The following is a 23,067-nucleotide window of genomic DNA, read 5'->3' as shown; positions in this document are numbered from 1 at the left end:
TACCTCATGAACCCAACTGTAAAACCATGAGGTGACAGGAGATCAAGGGGTTGCCACTTATGTCAATTTTAGCTTTCTGTTAGGGTACGTGATAAAAGCTCACCTGCACACACATAAAAGAGAGACAACAGCAGCTGGCAGAAGCCCAAATAATACCCTACATCTTGGCTTCACCCAGGCTCACCACAGCACTCGTGTATGGAAGTCTAAGTACAAGCAACTGTAGTCAAATCACAAGTCAGAGGGGAAGGCTACTTGTCTGTAATGGCTGCAGCTGGCTGGAGAGACCAGAGCGAGTGTACCTAAGTGACAGCCACAGGAATGGGATGATGCAATTGTCCGTGGTGCCAGCACCACGGAACAAGCATGCAAGAGAGTGTTTGATCCCTAATAAAGACCAAGACACACTAGATAGCAAGTGGCCTGGGAGCCAAGAGGGTATGTGGGTCACTCAGGGTGACACCACAAGAAGGTAGGTTATTGGAGGGACCAGCCTAGCTGACACAGACTGCTGCCATGTGTATGTATTTTTGGGTAAGATGACAGGGGTACTGGCTATGGGGTGCAGACTGGGGGAGTCATGGCTCATATACATTACCTATGGTCATATATATTACCTATGTATCTCTGAGACAAGGACCACAGAATGAGCTACTGGGGAACTAGGGAGTCACACCCAGTTCAGCATGCAGGCACACACAGGTGAGGGAGGCAGTCTGTACAGGCCAACAGAAGCAGGGCTACCGCCTCAGGGGTTTGCATTTCCAGGTACCAGCAACTCAGGAGACAGAGGTCCAGGGTTAGCTACCGTGCAGATTCAGAGCGTCTGGAACCAGCTGCCAATGGGATCCCCACTGCCCACAGATATGCACAGACACTGTACCAGGGTAACCCCATCCTGCCCAGACAGAGTACAACCATGAGGCAGCCACCGGTGCTGCATTTGCTCTGTGTGCCCACTGTGCTATGTGTAACTACATACACATACGCTGTTTAGATGTGTTCCATGTGTGTCTAGTGGCAAGTAAGGATTAGCCTCACTACTGGATACATGTGGGAGCATCAGCTTGCATCAGCTCCACCTTCCTCTCAGTCTGCTGGATCCAGACTCATTTCCCTCATTTTTTCAGTTCCATGTCCCACACTGTTCTTGCATTCCCACTGTCTGGATTAATTGAAGACTAAATAGGTAAAAAAATGTGTTTCTATGGTCACTCTTGGTTTGTTGTATCTTGCCCACAAGTCAGTACCAAGGATTATATTCTGGGGCCTGTCCTTCTAACACTCCTGCCAGTGACATGGAAGAGAAGAGAGAAGGCCCTGTTGTCAAGTTTTTAGATGCCGATCTGGGGGGAGCCTGCAGTTCAGAGGGGTCTGCTAAAGCTGGAAAAGGAGTTGACAGAAGGTTCATGAGATTCAGTAAGGACAAACGCAGAGTCCTGTCCTGGGAAGACAATGGGTCCGGCAGCGATACAAGCTCAGGACAGACTGGCTGCAGCAAAGCTCTGCAAGGAAGGGCTTGAGGTATTAGTGGACAGTGAGCTGCACATAAGCGGGCAGTGCACCCTGGCAGCAAACACAGTCCTTGGCTGCATGAGTAGAAGCACAGGCAGGATGAGTGATTCTTCCTCTCTGTTCAGCATTGCATACAGTTTGGACCACTCTGCCAAACCTCAACAACTTGGAACAAACGTAGAGAGCAATCAAGATGGTCAAGGGCTACAGCACAGGCTCTACAGCACAGGATGAGGGTGCTCGGTTTGTTCACCATAGACAAGAGACTAATAACAACAGCCCAGTATCATTCCACCATGGAAACCACTGACAGGATGGAAAAAAGTTCTCTTATGCATAGTAGAAGAATTGACAGTGTTCCTAAATTGCAACAAGAAAGATCCAGACTGTATGTTAATGTTGTCTACACTGCCTTCTGGGATTGTGAGCTTAAATGAAACACCTGTTGAACCATGCCCAGATTCTGCCTTTTGACACAGAGTGACAGAAAAACCAATTGCACAGGCCTACTAAAACAAAAAACATGTAATGAAAAATACTATGGACAACTGGGGTCTAACTCAATCCCTGACATGCTTACTTAGTACCATTTATGAACATTATGGTATTATCTAGGGATGTGCTACAAAATCAGAACAATAACCTAATAGTTGAGTAAATACATGCAGTGATATCTAACTGGAATCCTATGATTTTATTACAGAGAAGCATCTGGAACATCGCTACATGTTGTATCAGATACGGCTGTAATTTCTAAACACCTTCCTTGTCTTGACTGATGCACAACTACTGGTTACTGTTTAAGGGTAAAAGCACACTGCAGTAAGAGAAATCAAAAATATCTTTGCTTTTAAAAATGGTTCATTTTTCATAGATAACATAGCTTGTTTCCTACCTATCATACTTCACACCAATTTTTGATTCCAACTGTCTCCTTTGGTTTCCTCTCTCTAAAAGCGCCTTCTTCTCTTGCCTGAGCTTATTGTCTTTGTGTTCCAGAAGTTTCTGTCTGTCGAACAGTACAGTCAAACGTGCATCCAACGACTTTAACATATTATTGATGTCCTGAAATAAAAGAACACACACCACTAGCATTCTTACTACATACCATACTAACATATGCAAGTAGGCTCTGCTTAATGAATGATAAAACTGGCAGTAGTTCACAACATATTGTTACAGAAATACATTTCTACCTGTTGTTGGTTTTCCAACTGTTCTCTTTCATCTGTATCCACTGAAGTAGTGAGAAACTGTGCCTCCCTCAAGCATGTGTTACTAGAGAGGTTTTGTTTTGTATAAGAAGATACTTTAATAACATATCTTTCTTCTGCTGTGTACATTTGCCTCAGATTGGTTTCCTGTATGACCTAAGAAACACAGAAGAATATTAATCTGACAAAAGCATTACTTAAGGCAATACTTTTCAGAACAAGGAATAAACTTGATAAAATCCACAGTAAAAAAACTTCAGCTTACGCAAGACTTACTTACTAACAACCTTTGCACAAAGATGCTAAGTTTAATGCAGCATTATGCCTGTAATTCAGACTGGTCAGCAAAGAACTATTGAGATCCTGTCAGAGTATGTTGCCAGAACTAATTAAACAGGTCTGATTGTTAAGATATTACAGACACCAATAAAACACCATTAGTATTTGTACTGCATCGTGAACAAGGATTGTATTTGCTTCATATATGTCACATGTTACACATGCATCCTGTGTAACAAAGAAACAAAGTACTCAAGAATTAATAGATGAAACCATAAAGTGAGCTGTAATGTATTAGTCAAGCAAATGCATCTGTAGGAAAAAAGAAGGTACAAAAATACCAGAGTTGCTAGTTCTAAATTAGTCATGTCAAAAATGACATTATAAATAACCAAAGATTTACTATAACTCAAGATACATAAAGAGAAAAAATGTCCAGTAAACTAGACAAAGCAAAAAGCTTCCATAGGACAAGGTCTATTTGACTAAAAACATTTTTCAGTTTATACATGCAGCATCAGTTATATTCTGTCAATTAGGTTTAGTAAAAAGTGTTCACTTTACTTTACAGCTCAGACTCCGGTACACAACTGTCCCGGTTTCAGCCAAGGCAGGGTTAATTTTTTGCAGTAGCTGAGAGGGGGCATGGCCCATGATGCCTCAGGTCATCAGGGAGTCGATGCAACATACAGATGGGCTGGTGATCAAGGGGTGTACTTAACCATGGACGGTATTTCCCAGGTTATCCATAACTGTGGAACATGCACTGCAACCAAGCAAGTAAAGCCTCTATGGTATGGGGGCTATGGTCAATATATGTGGAGACCTGGCACACTGATTATTCAGCCACTCCCCCAATGGGCTACTGCAAAAAATCAACCCTGTCTTTGGCCAAAACCAGGCCACTGACTTGGAACTGGTTAAGGTGAAAGATAAATGTATCTTTCTGTATTGTATTGTAAAGTATTGTATTAAGGTGACTGAATTTTTTAAAATGTCTTGCAATATGTTAGCCCATCATGAAATGTTCCCACTTCTACAGGGCAAATAAAAAGGATAAATAAAATTGCTAAAGCAATTTTTTGCATTCTCAACATTTACTTGCCAAATAATTTCCAAAATAAAACTCCACACCACAGATGCGTTTATGCTTCTTCAGATACCTTACCCTTTCAATCATGTCTCTAGTCTTCTCAGTTCCCACAGGAACATCATGAACACGGTACTGGGAACAAAGGTAACTCATCACGGGATGAGGAGCATCAAACAACTCTCGTAAATATGAGTAAAATCCATACCGGCTGAAGAAGAAATTAAAAAAAGCAAGCATCACAAATCAAGTTCAGCAGTTACTGAAGGGTCAGAAAAAAGTCTCACTAACCCAGAACTGAACTGGTGAAAATTTGATTTGCATAGAAAATTCTAATATATAGCAACAAAACAAACCCACTGCATTTAAAACCATTTCCCCAATACAATCAGATACATACTGTAATTCTTCAATAGGTCTTGATGGTAAATTTTCAGCACATGATTCGGCAGGTGCACATACAGCATTCACTCTTAGTTTCTGATGATCACGCATCTATATTTAGATTATATTAGATTAGTTGGTAAAGACCAGGAAAATTCACTATATGCGAATAAAATATTAATTATTGATTCAGAGAGTCAGAATTACTTTAAACTGATGACCTCTGGAAGAACTCACAAATTCACTCTGGCTCAGGAATAACCAAATTCTCTAAAAGAAAACTCTATTAATGTCTCTGAAAGCACTACATGCTAGAGAAAATAAAAGCAATCAAAAATCCAGAGCCAAGTGCTCACTCTAAAGAGCTAATCATACAAATGAAAGACCAGTTGAGCTGGTTAAAGCAGCCTTGAAATGAGTTCCACAACCACACAAGCAAGATAAGCCCCTAGAACCTGAGATACCACCACTATCGTCCAGGAATACAAAAGTGATTAGCTTCTGCAAAGGGCAGATGAGTCTTCAAAAATTGCAGGACAGCTTGTCACTAAATACACAGTTGTGTGGACTGTAGTTGGGAAGCATTGTGATAGTTTAATACTGTGTCTTCTGGCTTCCTCCTCTTGCATCATCTGCCTGACTTTCAAAATGAACAATCTCCTCACTGATTCAGGAGGCAGCAGTATTAAGAAAATACAAGCTTGATTTGCTGCTTGTACCACTGCATGTCACAAAAGATGGTCTCTTGCCTCTTTAGTCAAGGGGCACTGGAAAATTTTGGTACTAAATTTGTAGATTTCTGCTCTAGCCAATTTCTTGTACACAGTATTTTCTGCTTAAGTGATGACTGCCTGGCCAAAGAAAAAAATCTAAAAAAACACATCTTGTTAATATTTCTGCATCCCACCAGTTAGTCTAAGCTTTAAGAAAACCTTAATTCTGAAGAAAGTATTTGAACACTTTGCATTACCTACTTGTTATGATACAGATATCTATTGCTGTGATACAGATTTACTTGGTATACTCCCAAGTTCAGGGCTCATACTTGAGTACTTAAGAAAGTTTTAAAATTGGTGCCAACTTGCCTCCACCAGAAATGTTTCCATATCTTCTTGACACTCAAAAACGAAAGCCCTCATGTCATTGGTCGAAATGTGATTTTCAATGTATTTAGCATGTCTACTGTCTTTCACATTGATCTAATAAAGAAAGGTAATGAGCAAGTGATTTAATACAATTGGACTTACCACCCCCAAAAACATTTTAAATAGTCAAGATGATGCCCACATCTACATTTAATGAAAAAAAGAACAATGTCTTCAAAAACATATTGCCTGCCTTTTTTGCAACCAATTCTCATGGAAGGAAACCTATTGTAAGTCACAGGTCATTGTGCTTAATTTTTAGCCATCCATAACCTTTTTCAGTACTCCCAAAGTTATCACCATCTCTCACCATACCACCTCTCCCTCTCCTGCTCCATCCTGACCTTACAATTGCAACCACCCCCATCTCACGTCTAATGGCTCTGCTCCAGCACTAGTAAAGGTTTTTCAATTAGCAACAGAAAACACCACACTCCTCAAACTGAGGTGTCTTGAAATTCCTAAGAAAAAAATCCCACACCCTTAAAATGGATGAAGTTTTCCAAATCTGAATGAAATGCTAATGTTTGTGTTTTTCAGTTAACTTTCATGAGTAATTAGACATTATGTCACCATACATGACACACAACGGCAAAATTACACAAAACTACACAATTTATCTCAAGTTGGCCAAAGGCTGGGTATAGTTAACAGCAATTTGAAAGCTTTGAATTTTTAAGCACATGAGACTAATTTATACGATACCAAAGTATACAGGCTTTGGCTGAGGCAGAGTTAATTTTCTCCACAGTGGCTAGTATGGGGCTGTGGCTTGATTTGTGCTGAACAGAGGGTTCATAATACAAAGACAGTTGTTATTTCTGACAGAGCCAAGGCCTTTTCTGCTCTTCATGCTGCCACAGCAGTAAGGTAAGGGTGCATGGGAGACTGGGAGAAAACAGAGCCAGAACAGGTGATCCAAATTCACCAAAGGGATATCCCAGATCATTACGCTCAGCATATAGCATGAGAGGAGGAGAAGGAATGAGGGACATTTGGAGTGATGGCTCCCCAAAGGTCATAGTTTAGAAATGCTATTCTTCAATTTAGAAGGCCCACTAAAACCATGCCACTGCTCACTCCCCATGTCCCCTCCCTGCTTCCTGCTCCAGCAGGATGGAGTTGAGAACTGGAGGCAAAAAAGGTGAAAATCATGGGTTGAGATAAGAACAATTTACTGGAAACAGCAATGAGATCAGAAAGCAACCAGTAATTATTTAATAACAAAAGGTGTAAGACTAACAATTTACACCAAAAGTCCCTGACCACTACTTCTCCCAAACTGAAAGGGATGCATTCTCAAAAGAAAGAGTCCCTATCCTCAACCTTCAGCAATGAGGTAAGGTGGTATGGAACAAATAAGGTCTGGCCATGCCCCCTCAGCCACAGATCCTCTTGACCAGTGCAAAAAATTTAACCCTGCCCATGGGCCAAAACCAGGACACCAAGTCACTTTCATGAGTGATGGAGCCCTGCTCTCCTGGAGATGGCTGAACACCTGTCTGCCCATGGGAAACAGTGACTTGGTTCCTTGTTTTGCTTTCCTCATGTGCATGGCTTTTGCTTTCCTTATTAGATTGTCTCTATCTCACCCCATGAGTTGTCTAAGCTTTTACTCTTCTGATTCTCTACCCAATTCTGCGGGTGGGGCAGTGAGCGATCAGCTGCCTGGGACTTGACTGCTGGCTTGGGGTTACACCTCAACACAGAAAAAACAAATTTAAACACCAATTGAATTTACAGAGGTTAATGAGGCCTTAACTAAAAGTAAGGACATCCTTATCAAGGCATTTGTAAAATTATCTTGATGTGGTCTTTCAGAAAGAATTCAAAGTTCTGCTAATAACAAGAAATACTTAGGATTCCATTCTAAATAAAAGTAATTTTGAGCAGTCCTAGTACATGTACAAAGTGTAAGAATTTGTATATAAATATTCTAATATACTAATTTAAATTGTAGCAATACATTATTAATAAGTTTGCAATTCTGAAAAGAAGTGCAACTGGAGATCTTCATCCTCTTCGCATTATATAGAGCATATATTGCAAGAGGAGGAATGCACAAAAAAACCCAATGTCCTCTTTGAAAATTTAGCCCTGCTATTACTAGCTAGTACAGCAGCTATCAAATCAAACTAAAACACAAAACAAAATTAGCAACAGATTTCCACATCTCTGGATGGCTGGGTAGAGCAAACCAAAAAAACACTCAATCACAGAGAGAAGTAACCACAGCTGAGCAGGTTGTGCTGCAAGGGGAGACAACTGGTAACTACAACTGCTTTTTTAAGCAGCAACTAAGAATTACTTAAGTCTTAAGTAGTAAGACTGGATAATAACTGGTTGCACCTTAAAGGAAACCTGCAATAGGCATGCTCTTGAGGACAAAAGGTGCCATCCCACATTACTCAAGTACTACATTGCCTGTGGAATTCTGAGTATCCTGCATGTACTTGGCAGGACATTCCAAGATGTGTCTTAGAAGTCCTCAAGTCATTCTCGAAGTGTTGCAAGACATAAATAATCTAACCATTAACAGAGTGGTATGCAAGTAAATCATCTTACTTCAAGCATCATGGGTTCACAGGCTCTTTTTTTAAACTTCTCTTTGTTCTTTCTTAGCCACATAAGAGCAGAGTGTGTGTCTCGGAATCTCATTTTAAGGTTCTCTTCCTTCATATGCATTATATTATTAAGTTGTCCAAGGCGATCAATTATTCCTGTAATTTAAGGTAGTTTCTTAAACAGAGTCCATAGCAAGTACACATTATAACCAGCATTATCTGGTATCTACTGACTATACTCCTCCAAAAATAAGGTTGTTAGTAAACGACAAGAACTTTCCAGTAAACGACATCTCTTCCCAGAATTGAGATGCTGCTACTTCTGAAGAAATGTTAAGAACTATTACAGCTTAACATCTAAAACAGAATTGAAAATTTACGCAAGGAATAACAAAATGTGGTAGGCACAGTAAAAATACAGGAATTTTGCCTTAGAAGTATGTTTCATCAAGACTTGTTCTACCTTTGTACTTAAATATAAACACATCCCCAAAGGAAAAAGATAGTTGGACTAGTAATGTGAAATATCTCTGTTATTTCATGCTGGCAAAAACCAAAATGTGTGACAACAGACCGTGCATGAAAGCACTTGTTATTCGACAGAGATCAAAACCAGAGATTTTTGATAAAATTTTTGACTAAGATAAAATACAGTGTCTCCTTCCCCAGGTCACTTGGACTCTCTACCTCAGTTTCTTCCTGGATTTTATGGCAAGTTATGTGCCAGACAGACAGGTATGTGCAAATGAGCAACATTCACTGAGGAATATGTATACAACACCCTCTCCACATGCCAAGCTTCTGGTTTTTAATTTCATTTCATTTCTTAGAAAGGACTAACTGCAAATACCAGACCAGCGTAAAGAAACTCTGGAATTAAGGTTAACTAAAATTCATCTAGAAAGGACAAATGCAGCATCAGCAGCTAATATACTGCATATAATATATGAAGTAGCTAAAACACTGCATCTTCAAAGCAAGCTGCTTTCTCCATCAGGTTTGGGATTGATTTTCAGAACCTGCTAACTACACACTTTCCTTTACAACAAAAAATCCCCCAAACCTCCAAACCGGCGAAGGAGTCACCTTATGCAGAGATCAGAAATACTGATTCTTTGAAGGATAGTTTTAAGATCAATTGTTACTTTTGAATCTTCTTGTTCAATTTTGAAAGCGCATGTTACTTTTAATACAACTGGTAACAGGAAAGAGGACAGCTATATATGTAAACCAACTAGGAGGACTGAGGTAAACACCTTGAATTATTTCACTACAGTAAGTAGTGTAGATTCTGTACAGTCATTAAAATAGTAAATTGACAAAAAAACCTCAAGTAACTTACTTTTCTTTTCCCGCTCTTGGTTAGTTTTTTCTGCTCTTAGATCACTGACATCATTATCAATATTCACCCTTTCTTCTTGTAATTCTTTCAGCTCAATATTAACAGCATCAATTTGTGGCTGAAGATTCTCACAGACTGCCATTGTATCCAGCTCATTCTGCCACTCCTGTATTATTTTTTGAGTTTGGTATATTTTCTTCTGCCTGTTTGTTTCTTCATCTTTTTTCATTCTGAATGCTTGATTAATTTCTTCAATCTAAAAATTTTGAGTATTTCCATCAAGAGAATAGTTTAGTATACAGACCCTATAACAAATACCTAGGATACCTGCGCAACTGCTATTAAATGCTGACATAATCATGCACCAAAACCCCACGAGTCTGTTACAGTTCCAACAGCACTATGACACAGTTCCAGGAGCACTATGGCAGTTGAAGAACATAAGCAAAAATACAGTCAAGCCTGTAAGTCAATTCATGATGTCCCTTCATTTTCACAAAAGCAGAAGCTTGAAGGTTAATAAACTGCTTAACAATTGCTTAACACATTTGAAGTTTAGTCTATGATTAAGTAAAATCCATAGCCCAAACACAACTTTGAGGTTTTAACTCTGCACCCTTATGCATTTCATTTGTACATTTCTTGACCAAGTGCTTAGATGAGACTCTGGTTTACAACAGGTCCTTGCAAGGATGTTTCTTTTTACAAGATGCAGGATGTATATCCTTAGAAGCAATAACCCCAGCCTTTCACACAGAGGGCATGCTTAGTGCTGAGTGAATCACTACACAGGCTGTAGCTTTCCAAGGAAAGCCTATCACAAACAGTGTGTGTATATATCTGTATCTATCTATACATACACACACATTTGTCTACTCCATAAGGCAACTCATTTTATGCAGTACACACCCCTCCCTCAGTAATTCCTTTTGGACTAATAGAGTTCTAAAGACTCACTGTGCAGCAGAGGGAGTGAAGAGTGCAAGCACTTGCAGCATCTTCATAGAAATTTGCCCCTCTGCTAACAGAAGAGCAGACAAAAAAACCCAAACAAACACCAAGAAAAGTCACAGATAAAGAGACTCTTACCTGTTTATCTTTCATCTCCAAAGCATCTTGCTTCTCTTTACATTTCTGGGAGATACTTCTGATTTCAGCAGTCTGCATACAGCAAGGTATTTAAAGTACAGTCATAAATTCAATTATATTTGTAAAAAGTAGTCAGATTTTGAACAACGTCTTGTAAATGCGTAACTATTTACTTTGCATTTTACTACTTAGAAAGTCATACTCACCCATTTCTTATTCTTAACTGTATCTGCAGCATGTTTAATTTCAGCAATTTGTGAAGACTTGTATAACACCACATATACTGTACTGCTCACAACCATGCAGCTATATGTCTGCAAATTCAGGCATGACATATAGAGGAAGTTCCTAATCTGAAATTAAAATAACTCCATCCTTAATTTCCATATAAATTTTACATACTGATGTCTACAATTATAAAATGTTCTTGCCTCTTTCTCCAAACCAGCTCTGCAAAGAAAGGAGATACTAAAGAGCGAGCAAGGCTTAAGCTCCTAGGCACAGGATGGCCAAACCAGATTTTGTCCATGTCATCCTACATCTGAAATAACTGTGCTAGAGCAAGATCGCACACAGCTGAGCTTGACAACTTGTTGGCTCATGTGTAGGCATCTATGTCTCTGCCCCTTCTCTATCCTCAGCTTCTACGAAGTGGAAGAATAACGTAGGTTAGAAGGAACTTCTTGGCATCACCCTGCCCCATTCCTTTCTCAGAGCTTGTTTATTAGGTCAAGTTGCTCAGGCACCTACACAGCTGAGTTCCGAACACAGGGGAAGTACACTATCCTTCCTCTGCAAACTGAATTCCTCCTTCCCTGAATACTCAAGGCTGAAGCACTGCAAAGAGAATACTGGAACACTGCAGAAGGATGGAAGGACTGTAAGCCAATTCCAGTGTAGACACAGAAATAAAACAGCACTGTCACTGGAAGAAACATTTTCCTGCAGTCAGTCATACTGAAGACATTAAGATACATCAAGAATGAGAAAATAAGACTATGCAGAATTTTTTCCCTACCACAACCGCAAAAAAGCACAAAAATTTTAAGACTCATGCAGGTGTTTGCATAAAGACAGCAAACAACAAATACGTCTGGGTCTTGCAGTTGACTGCTATGAGGTACTGATCTGTGATGCTCTTTCCAAAGAGCTCACGGAGGCAGTCTTGAAGAGGAAGCTCTCTCCCAGGAAACTGATGCACAATGTTCACAAAGCCATTCTAAAGGCTCTCAAAATCAGGACACTAGTAAGGAACTGGAATTCAGTTTTTCAGTTATCATTGTATTTTCAGTTATTATATGTTTATATATAGACCTACCTACAGAACATATTAACTAGAACTATCTTTATGATTTTCATGGTACAACCACAAAAGACTGCTTTATACTACTAAATATTGCTAAAAAAATTGCATTGCATAGTTAACTCTGTTCAAATGTCTTTAAAGAGCCTGATGAAACTGTTCTGAAAATACACCATTTTATCAAACTTTTCCTACAATATGGGTCAATTTCTTTTATTCCACATTCTACACATCCTACCGCCCAAACCACCAAATGTTACTAAAAATTTTTAATCTCACACAGAAATTGAAAGGGTTTTAACACAAAGAGACAGGAGAAAAAGTCATGCAATGTCTGGATCCAATAATTTCTTCCCAGATTTAACTCTGCCTTTCCTTGCGTTCAGCTCCTTCCAGGCAAAACTACAACTCCATACAGGGTTTTTTGCCAACAAAGTGCAACAAAGACAAAATGAAGAGGTGGTTTATTTCTGCTCTCACATATATATCCTCATGTCAAGAGAAAAATCTCAAGAAGCAATCAGAATTAAAGTAATTTGATAATGGATATAAGCCTGGAGCAAAGGGTCTGAAGAGAATTATATTCCCTACAGGTCTGTGTGTCCAGAATAGAGCAGACTTAAAATACTAAACTGCTTTCCCTTAATGCCAAATTGATGCTAATCAACTCCTTCTGGATTAAAGAATAATAACCTGTGAAACTCTCGCCAAATGCCTGCATTTGTACAAAGACAGAATTCTAAGTTACAAGAAATTCAAGCAGTCTATGAAAAGGTGACAAACTAATGAAGATGTAGCAGCCTAAGCTATTTTAAGCTACTTAAAAGTCTTGCGCTACTTTTACATTAGGTCAGAACTATCTCCTGACAGTGCAACCAGCACTGATTCTCCTTTCCAAGGATACTTCAACAGCCAAACTATGGAAGTATGTGTGAGGAAAATAAATTTCAGCACCTGAAAAGAAGTTACTGTCAAAAAAGTTCAAAAAGCAGCAGATCTTCTTAACTTGCCTGATATCTTACAAATAGCTCATGCCTAACCACATATATAACATATTCCCTTTTGTCTTTTTCCACAATTCTGGACTCTGAGTTCAAGACAAAATAATAATCACTCAAATTCGGCTTGGACGTATCATTTAACATCAGAACAAAACAGGTTTGGAAGTGTCTTATTAACAGAATAGTATCAGTCATAAATAAAATACAAAATTGTAACTAATCACTGGAAAGCCATATTAGAGTACCTCAGTAAGTCTTCTATAAATTACTTATTTCAAATTTATCCTCTTTCCTTCTTCCTGTATTTTTGGCTTCTGGAATACTGTAGAACAAATGTACCTAATCCATTTTCCAGACTCAAATTAAGCAACACTTCACTATACGGTTAACCTTGTGAATATGTAGTATATGAAAGCTTTAGTCAACAAGTTTAGATTGAGAAGAAAAACACACAGATTCAAGAGTATATACATCAACCGTCTTGTACATTCTCTCAGGTTTTCTTCCCTTGTTTTGTAGGAAGTGGCCTATGCTGAGCAAGCTCCCCATAAGTTAAAACTAAAACGATCAATGTTTGTCCTAGGTTTCTCATAGAAACAAAGTACAACCTTTAACTAAAAAGATTACTTTTATATTAATACAGCCCAATACTTCAAGAACAGTGGTACCAATGGTTAAGTGGAACTCTTTCCTGTTTGAAAAAAATATAGTAATTTGAAACATCTCAGTAAAACCCAGCGGGATAAGATCAAGCAGTGCAAACAAAGCATAGCAATTCGCAAGCATGATGGCACTGTTGCATTATGAAAATTCAAGCTTCCAGCTGTTAACTTCCCCTAAGAAAGTACACTTACCCTTAAACAACAAAAACCTTCAAAACAAAAAGCCCAACCACACCAAAAAAAGGCAACTGCAGTAAGACCGCAACATTTTTAACATTTAGGTATTTTGACTCAAAGCATAGTAAACTACTGCAATAATGTGGGACAAAAAACCTAAATACCTTTACCAAAGACCTTTCTTATAATTATGAGGTACTTGAGTACTTCATATTGTTGGTACGGTGTTTATCACAACAAAAACATTGAACAACAGTCTGTAGGGGTTTTTGGTCTGGTCTTTCTGGTTTGGTTTTGGGTTAGATTTTTGTTTGGGGCAAGGGTGTTTTCATTTGTTTGGTTTTTTTTTTAAAGGAAGCACATGACTAATTTATTAGCTCCCAGTGCATTAAATGCCACTGAAGTTTCAGACTCATTCTACAAGACACTTCAAGGCAGCAATCCTCTACAGGTGTCATGAGTCTCCACATCAACTCCTCTAAGTGGGTCACTTATCTTCAAACAGAACTCACTGCAGCAAACAAACATTCTCAAGTGATCATTTAACTTTGGTTATCCAGTGCAAACTTGGGCAGCTTATGCGTTCAATGATTTCTGCAGTCTGAATAGTAAATAATAGTTAAAATCCTGCAGTGAATCACAGTACTCTTATTTTTCACATGGAAATAGTAATTTTCCATAAACCCAGCTGTTCAAAACACTTACATAAACTGTAACACATAGGTAGGTTTATGTCGGGGTCCCTCCCCTGCCGTGTAGCCCTGGCAGAGGGGCCCTGAGGGCACAGACACGGGGTTTCCCTGCCCCTGCTCAGCCTCGTTCCCATGGGTTGGTTTGTGTTCCCTGCGCGGGCAGAAGGACCCTTGGTCCCGTGACTGGAACAGTTCCTGGGCAGAGCTCCGGCCATGCGGCTGGAGAAATAAACATCTCTGAAACAGCTAGCAAGAATCTGTCCATACAGATTTCTTTTCCACGGGCCTCCTTGTTTGATACACATGTTGCAGTATCCACACTGTAACAGGTTTATCATTGAATTTCCTTATGCATAAAAATATTCACAACTGATGGAAGATTATTGTCTAATTAAAAAATCAAGTCCTACTTGTGGAATTATATTCGATATTAGAGAAATGCTTGTAGGCCAGTAAAGTTGTAATTTACCTTAAATAAAGGTAAGAAGGTAAAAGGAGCATCCACAAACCCGAACTACAGAACAGATGAAAACAGGCATCTAATTCAACAGAAGTACCTAACTTGGGGAAACTACTGACATTATATCCTTGAAGATTTTTAAGGTACAACAAAGAGAAATTTTAAAACTTGCTTTTATGAAACCAAGAGCAGACTGAAGAATTGCTACTAAAGGTTTACTAAGGAATGTATTCCTTGAACAGATGTGGAGAAGGCACTGAGAACCAAGGGCACAGGTGCTTCACAAAAATTTCTGCTGAAACATCATTATGACGCACTTCAAAGAAAGAGGTTATTATTTTACATTTTACAAAGCTGAACACAGAACACCTGAAATACTACCTGTGTTAAACAAGAACTTCAATACCTACATTATCTCTGGTTTTCATATCCAGACTCTTTAAATTTTCTTCAGCTTCTTCAATTTTTTTTGTCCATGGGGCCTGCATTTCTTTCAGAGACTTCAGTTCTTTCTTAACTTGGTTTCGGTTTTGTTTCACTTCTTCGTGCTGCTCACGAACATTTTCATATTCCTTGGAAGAATTGAAAGTAAAACAATAAAAAACTGTCTTCTATTCCAGTGTTTTATACTGTCCAAGCATTTTATTTAATTGCTCATGAATTTTAGAAGAAAAATCTCTTTCACAAACTAGTATTAGATCAACTACTTAAGTAATAATGTTACTAGTTCCAATGACGAGGAGTTGTAGGGATCTTTCAGTCCCCAGTGAATGAGGACACATAATCAATGCTTCTTAAATAATATGCAATTCAAGTGGCAGAAGAAACAACCCATTTGTCTGCAACTACCTTGTCCCTAAAGTCCATCTAGGATCATTGCGGAAAAAACTCCTTAGCCCATCTCTGTTCATAGTTTGAGACTACTTAGGCAGAAGTCTAAAAGCTAAGGAGCAAATAACCACAAACAGTTTTGGGAGAAAGAAAAGGAAAGGAGCTGGACAGATCATCAGAGCAAGTAACAGACACAACCACTGCTGAAGTAAACCAAGGAGACAGAGTGGAACAGACTTTCAAGAAAGAAGCAAAAACTCCACCATACACCACAAACACCAAAGCCATTGCTATCTGGGAAGTTTAGCTGAAGATACATTCATGAGAGAAAAGAGATGGTAAGCAGTATGGTGACCAAAAACCTCCACTTCAAGAAGGTGGGAATTTTGTAGAGAAAGTAGTTTAAGCTGAAGGAGTCATTATTAGTGATTCTTTTGGTGTGTATTATACTCTCTGGTGAGAAAAAAAATTTAAAAAGAAAGGCACAAAAAGAAGGGGAACCTCTCCCCAGCTCTCCCAAACAAAGAAACAGAAGAGAACATTATGTTCCATGAGACCATCAAAAGTTCATGAGAAAAAAACCAAGATGTTCAGAGGACCAGAGAGAGGAGTATATTCAGGTATGCAGGGGAACAGAAGAAGGGAAGGCTGTTTGATTTTGTATGCACTAAAGAAAGCCCCTAATTCAGAACATACACCTATCTTATTCCAAACTTTGGAGCATTAAAATAATAATAATAATAATAATAATAATAATAATAATAATAATATTAAATAAAGACCACCTGGAAGCTATCTGTAACAGGTGACTTGGCTTTATCTGCTACCACTTTTTCATAGTTACTTAACTAACCTGATTAATCACAGATATATCAATTTAGGCTATAAAATCCAAGGTCTTTCTTCATAGTATCTTTTTCAAAGAGTCAAAAAGTATTTGAAAAAAGCTGCTCTAATTCTGTGAAGCACAGTCACAGAACTGTTACAGCCACTCTTACAAAGTTACAGAGGTAAAGAGATTATACTTTCACTTAGCTGAAAGACTAAGCTTAAAATTTAGCTCTGCTCTAAATAAGGCATTTTGTTTCAAGACTAAAGCAAATGCACATGCATACAATTACACTTCAGATTCTTCAGATACAAAGTACAGGCAAGTTCCATAGAACTGTCATGACATGATTTTTACACAGCAGATCCCTTTAATACTTTAAGAAAATCTGATATACACAATACCTCTCTGTATTTTGGTAATCTGTACACAAGTAACTTTGATGCTTGTAATTGCACACTCCACTAAAGACCTGCAGAACTTCCACTCTCCCAAGAGATATGTGCATCTTAAAACAATATTTTTCTTAATTGTAAATGTCAGAGGAGGAAAAGAAGAATGGACATGGCTTGACCAAAATATATTTTCAAAACTACATTGTGACATATGAATGATGCACTGTCTCCAGTCGTGGTATATTTATTAGAAGTGTATATAGCTTTTATAATATCTTCACTATCAGGTTAGAATAACACGAGTCTGGATAGCCAATAGTACAGGTGCTCATGTGTCTGCTAACTAATAGTATACATGATCACATTCCTAATAATCACATCAGGTTTTTTGTCCTAAAACAAGTGCTCGTATAACAATTTTTTCTGCAAACTACTGTGCTTCTGGTACCTGTTACATTTCAGAAATTTTGTTACATCTCTCCTGCCTCGAGTGAACAGTCCTTGTTCTCTTAATCAAGCAGTCTTTGTTCTCTTATTACGAAGTGTACCATGTTTTCTTGCTCCACACTACATGATTACAGGAACTATGGAATTCTATGGAATTTACAGTATAAGTTCAAAAACTTATTAGACATAGACATATGTGAAAATGGCGTATAATTCTCCACATATAGAAGCAGTTGTCCCTGTCTAGAAAAAAGCACATGACCACAAAAAAGTTCCTCAGGTGAAAGGCAACAGTCTTCAGAATAAAAATGCACTTCAACAGTGGTCAAAACATGAACAAGCTCTTCACTAGACTTTCTCTTTTCCATTACAATTAAGAAACAGTAATGTCATATTTGAGTTTAAATATTTTCAGGCTGCCTGTTTTCTCTATTTCATAACATAAAGCAGTGTTTATACATCTGCCTTCCAGCTGACTTGGAAGCTCACCGGTAGCTACTCTGCTTTGTTACAAAGGTAAATTGAACAGCTAGGTGCGTTTAGCCTTCAAGTTGAAACCTGTGTTTTGGGGAGGACAGAGCTGATGAACCATCCGCAAAAGGAAGAATAAACTCCCATGCTATTCTCAACTTCAGTAAACCCCATTTTAAGACCCAAAAAAACATTTATTCTTAGGACTAAACAGTGCTAGGTCAAAACAACAAAAAACCCCACACCCTTGTAGAACAGTACATTTCTTCTTTTAGAGAGAGCTTGCTGTTTTGCAGTGTAGGACAACGCCAAAAGTTCTGTCACAGTTTGACAAATCACAAAACAGCAACAGAAATGTGGAATTTTATTACAGTTTGTAGTTCAGATATCCTCTACCTAGTAAAACGATTATGTTGATGACCTTTGATTTCAACTGTAAATTCTGCACATGGAAGATCTCATGTTAAAATGTACTGTAATTTACCTCCAGTCCCTGCTCCCAGCATCTCTAAGGTGTATATTTACCTCCAGTTCTCTTCTCTTTTCCCTGAACCTAATATACACTACGGATTCTGTACTGTTAATCAGAACTCCACCAAGGTGTCAAAGCACACTGCTGTTTCTATGGATTCAGGGGCCAAAAAGTTACATTTAATTGAATGCACCCACTAAAAGTCTTTAACATACTGAGCAACACAAACTGTCCAGAAGACAGCAGTGGGAGTGTGACAAAGTGTGACTAAACTTGCTTAAGTAACACGTAACTAGCAGGAATGTTCTCTAACTTACGGAAGGCAATTTAATTGTCAGCAGATAAAATTCTTAGCTTAGTTTTCCTCTGCCAGTGTCCAACAAGCCTTTCTTTATAAGCAAATATCTTACAGTAGAGAACAATCAGTATCAGTCTACATTAATTATGCAACACCAGGCTAACACATGTAGTAGTAAAAACTCCCATCATTCAGCAAGTACTGACTGGTATACAGAATGTATACCATACTTCCTTAACACATACCACCATCCATCTATTTCAATTGCTACTCCTAAATCCCTCCACTGTTAGCAAGATTTGAAGGCAGCGAGGACCCTTTGAACCCAGCTGCTCAAGATGCGAAGGCCACAAAGTTCTTTACGTAGCCATGTGAGGCTTTGTTATATGCAAAATTGCAAAAAATAAGTTTTCCACATTCACAAATAGTCAACTAAGTTTTCTGAAAGTTCTTTATCTGTATTTCATGAACTCTACAAAGCCGGCAAACAAGGCAAACAACATATTGTTTCAGTAAACCAAAATCCCCATCGGTTTGAACTGTTTAGAATAATTTAATCTGAGTGACCATTCAACACTAAACTAAACTAGTACCAAAGTGCTCCTCAGAAAGACTTTGATTTGTCTAAATGATCTTGTGGGAAATGACGTTACAGAAAACCCGCAGGCGCTGACAGGGTACAGAAACAGCACTGTGCTTGAACAGATAGAAATGGATCCATGTTTCAATCTGAGACCTTGGCAAAAGCTGCCTGAGTTAAGACAATGAGCTTTTGCAGTTTAAAGCAAATGTAGTTTTGTAGTTTTGAAATAAGTATGCCTTATAAAAGTAGAAATGTATTTTTAACAAGTAAAAATATGTTTTATGCAAGAAATAATAGTAATAGGTTAAGAGTAAAGAATTTTGAGTTTAACAATAAATTCTATAGTAGAGTTTCCTAGAAAGTTAAGATGTAGCAATATAAGCCTGTGCAATAGGCCTTAACAGCAGTATGTTGACAGGATAAGAAAATACGCATGGCGGCAAAATCACGTAGAGTGGTGATTGGTACAAATGTGTTAACAAGCTTTGTAGCATTTGCTTACTGGCTTAAAGAAGTATAAAAGGCCTTGTAGAAAAAAGCTCCTACCTACCTACCTCAGCATTTTTGGATCTGCTGCAGCTGCTGCTAACCCTGACCTTTGTATTTGCTGCAGCTGCCACTGCTACTGCTTTTGCTGTTGCTACTGTAACTGCTGCCTTTGATATTAGAAATCTTGTTCGCAACATCTCTCCTGTCTCATCCTTCAATAAACATGACACTGATTCAGCAACAGATCATCTCTGCGACATCTCTCAGTAATCCGGAGACAATCCCTGAAATCCCAACATGACCTGTCCTTTATTCTACATTCTTTCAAATTTATTTTAAAATTTCTCTGTCCAAATGCTAATATTTTTGAGATTGGTAACTTTAATTCACTGACATGTATGTCAGGCACATTAAACCTCAACTAATAAATTAAGAGGAACTTAACCTCTAAAAAAATTAACAAAAAAAAAAAGTTGTAAAAAAAGTTACAGCTGAAGAAGCAAGTAGAGCCAGCTAGCACTTAAACCAATTGTCTCTGCACAGAATAAAAGGAATACTGCTCTTGGCCTGTCCTGCTGGCTTTCTGAGGTGTGCACTCACTACCTGAACTACTTCTGAAGCAATTTATTCAGTACAGCTGGGTATGTAAGCAAACATTACAGTTAGGCCAAGAACAGAATTTCAAGACCTAGCCTATTTGCACTGAGCAATTGTAACGATATTCAAATTACTCTGGTCACACTTCTTCTAAAGCAACTTTTGGCCTATTTCTAATTTCACTATCTTACGGAAAATGGGTTAGGCGAGAAAACACTGGAAATAAAACTTACCACCCACGGCCTTTTCCTTTCAAGCATCTCTATTAAGTCTACATGGCGCTTGCATTCATGGTATCTGTCAACATCTTGCTTGTACCGTTCAACCCTCTGTTTCATTTTCTCCAGTGAGGTGGTTTTTTCTCTGCACAAGTTCTGTAATATATATTTTCACGTTTTACAGTATCTACTTTGTGAAAACTCTTCTCAGAAACTAGTCTACATGTAACCCATTACATGTACATTAAAGCAGAAATTGAATGCTCGTGGAGACATTTTAGTACAGCAGTAACTAGAGAGGAACCACCCAAAAAGATAAAAACAGGAGAACAAAGGATTACAAGAATGGCCTGTACGGCTAAGGACATTGTTCCCAAACACCGTTCCTCTTCCTTTTTGTCTGTCCCTTTGTTTTCAAGGAAGTGAGCAACACTAAAGCAATGGACCATGCTGTAATAGCCAGTGACACAGAGAAGACATAAAAGATCTGTCTAGGAAACTTGTTACCAGTCAAAAATCCCAGAGAAGAGAGGAGTACTTGGTGACAGCCATATTTTCTTTGTCTTTTGAGTCCAGACCATTTGCACACATCTTTGTACTTACAAGCATGTGAGTGTCAGAGTGAAGGAGTTCTGAGAGAAGATGAGCATTGTTTGGTAAAATCAACTTACCACGGACTTTGTAAATAAATAGCATCTTCTAATTCTGTAACATGTCAGGGTAAAATTTATTTCACTTTTCCTCATTCACTTCTCTCTAAAGTGCATTTTTACCTCCAGTTCTCTTTCCTTTTCCCTGTAATTTTTCAGTTCACAATGAAACTGGTACATTTCTGGAGAACCAATGGATTTTTCAGTGGCTTCGAGCAACTCAGTCTTACTCAGTTTTGTAAATTCTCCAACTTTGTCCTATGAAATTTAAAGAAGTTATAAAAATACAGGATTAGCTGGAACAGTGCAATACAGTAATACTGGATTTATACACTGTGGCATACTTCTCACAAGCATCACCTGACTTACAGTTCTATGCTAAATAGCTCTGGCATAGTTAATGACCATCTCATCAAGTAGCAACCAAACTTTAAGGAGCATTTGTTCCCTGCTGAAGCTAAACCCTTGCAGTATAAATATTATGACGAACTTGAAAGTTAAGCCACGTAGAAGGCATTATTAAAGCTGGCAGCCAAGGCTATTAGGAAGTATTGCTGTCGAAGGCAGAAGAACATTCAAAGCCGAGACTGACTCAAGAAGTGTGCTTGTCGTTAATACATTGGGAGAGAACAAATAAACCAGAACTATCAACACAGTAATATTGACTGAACTGACATTTATGTACTAAAGAGAAAAGGTTGTTTTAAACACAAAGTTATGTTACCATAGTATGCTGAAAGTTCTGAACAAATACTGTATGTAAGTGAAAACGAACCATCAAACACCTGGCATATTTTTGTTTCTGCAGTATTAGCTCTCTAAACTTTAATGCTTTTTTGCATGCCTTCTTGAATTCAACATTAACACCATGGCTAGGCTCTGATAAGGTTTTCTTTTACTACCATTCCTGATGATCCACATGAACTGGGAAGGAACCTGTCACAACTTTAAAGTGCAATGTGAGGCCACTTAGCTACCCACACAGGAATCCTGACCTGCTTCAACATGGATTCAAATGCAGAAACTGCCAGTAGTATTCTTAATATTCTCTCTCCTTTAAGACTTATTTTCCATTAGGATGATTTTATTCTTACATAATTCAATTCTATACATCTTTAAGCCCTATGCTCAAGAAACTGCTGACATTACTGGAAAGGCTCTATTAGCAACTGCTGCTACTTGAACACCAGGACAGGGAGTATCAGTATCTTTTTCCTTTCAGAGTCAACAGGTACAAAACTGCTCAAGTAGTGAGCTTAAAAGGACACACAGCTCCTCTTTTCTTTCACCATCACACCAGCACAGCTGCCTCATCCCTCTTGTTCTTCGTACCGTCCCACTGAACGAGCAGAAGTGCTGCTCAAGCTAACCAGGAACAAAATCTTCTCAAAGCACAGTACTCCATTTGCACCCATTGTCTTTCAAAATTAATTCATACCTGAGGAAGAAACTGGCACAAATTGTCCACCTGGATGTTTAAGGCTGCAATCTGTTCTTCTACTGTTTTCAGGGTTGCTGGCTTTTTATTGATAAACCACGCTGATGCATTGCTCACCACATAAATCTCACGTGTGATAATAATATTGTCTGGTGACTTAAACCTGATTAATAGAAAGAAGTGTTTACACTTCAAGAATACCTGAGAAGTGTTACAAGTGTCAAAGGTTACCAAGTGTCAAAGTATTATTAGACTTTATAGATAGCTAAATATTTCATCTAAATTAACTGGACAGTACCATCAGATTCTCATTTTCATGATTCAGAAAAATCCAGTACTTCAGTGATGAATTAAACTCACACGGGAAACATCAAAAATATCTGCAAATCTCAACTCAGAAGTTACCTATATAAATGAGATGCTCACGCTAAA

At 38.3% G+C, this 23,067-nt stretch overlaps 1 protein-coding gene across 3 annotated transcripts in view; it reads right to left on the bottom strand.

The window, feature by feature from the left end:
* SMC5 (structural maintenance of chromosomes 5) overlaps positions 1–23,067 on the bottom strand; it is a 42,009-nt gene that overhangs the window by 14,346 nt on the left and 4,596 nt on the right. For all 3 annotated transcript variants that reach the window (XR_002043997.2, XM_039566920.1, XM_010393079.4), the window contains exons 4-15: positions 22,636–22,798; positions 21,321–21,455; positions 20,563–20,703; positions 15,328–15,489; positions 10,623–10,694; positions 9,534–9,789; positions 8,193–8,347; positions 5,568–5,681; positions 4,499–4,593; positions 4,177–4,309; positions 2,712–2,885; positions 2,411–2,580 (exon numbers count right to left, since the gene is read on the bottom strand). Coding sequence is in view for 2 of the 3 variants with exons in the window: in XM_039566920.1 (XP_039422854.1) it covers positions 2,411–2,580; positions 2,712–2,885; positions 4,177–4,309; positions 4,499–4,593; positions 5,568–5,681; positions 8,193–8,347; positions 9,534–9,789; positions 10,623–10,694; positions 15,328–15,489; positions 20,563–20,703; positions 21,321–21,455; positions 22,636–22,798 (1,770 nt within the window). In the remaining variant the exon portion in view is untranslated. The remainder of the gene's footprint in view (positions 1–2,410; positions 2,581–2,711; positions 2,886–4,176; positions 4,310–4,498; positions 4,594–5,567; positions 5,682–8,192; positions 8,348–9,533; positions 9,790–10,622; positions 10,695–15,327; positions 15,490–20,562; positions 20,704–21,320; positions 21,456–22,635; positions 22,799–23,067) is intronic.

The sequence above is a fragment of the Corvus cornix genome, chromosome Z, assembly GCF_000738735.6.
Source record: "Corvus cornix cornix isolate S_Up_H32 chromosome Z, ASM73873v5, whole genome shotgun sequence".
In the NCBI taxonomy this organism is placed as follows: Eukaryota; Metazoa; Chordata; class Aves; order Passeriformes; family Corvidae; genus Corvus; species Corvus cornix.
This window is presented reverse-complemented; position numbering and strand designations above follow the sequence as displayed.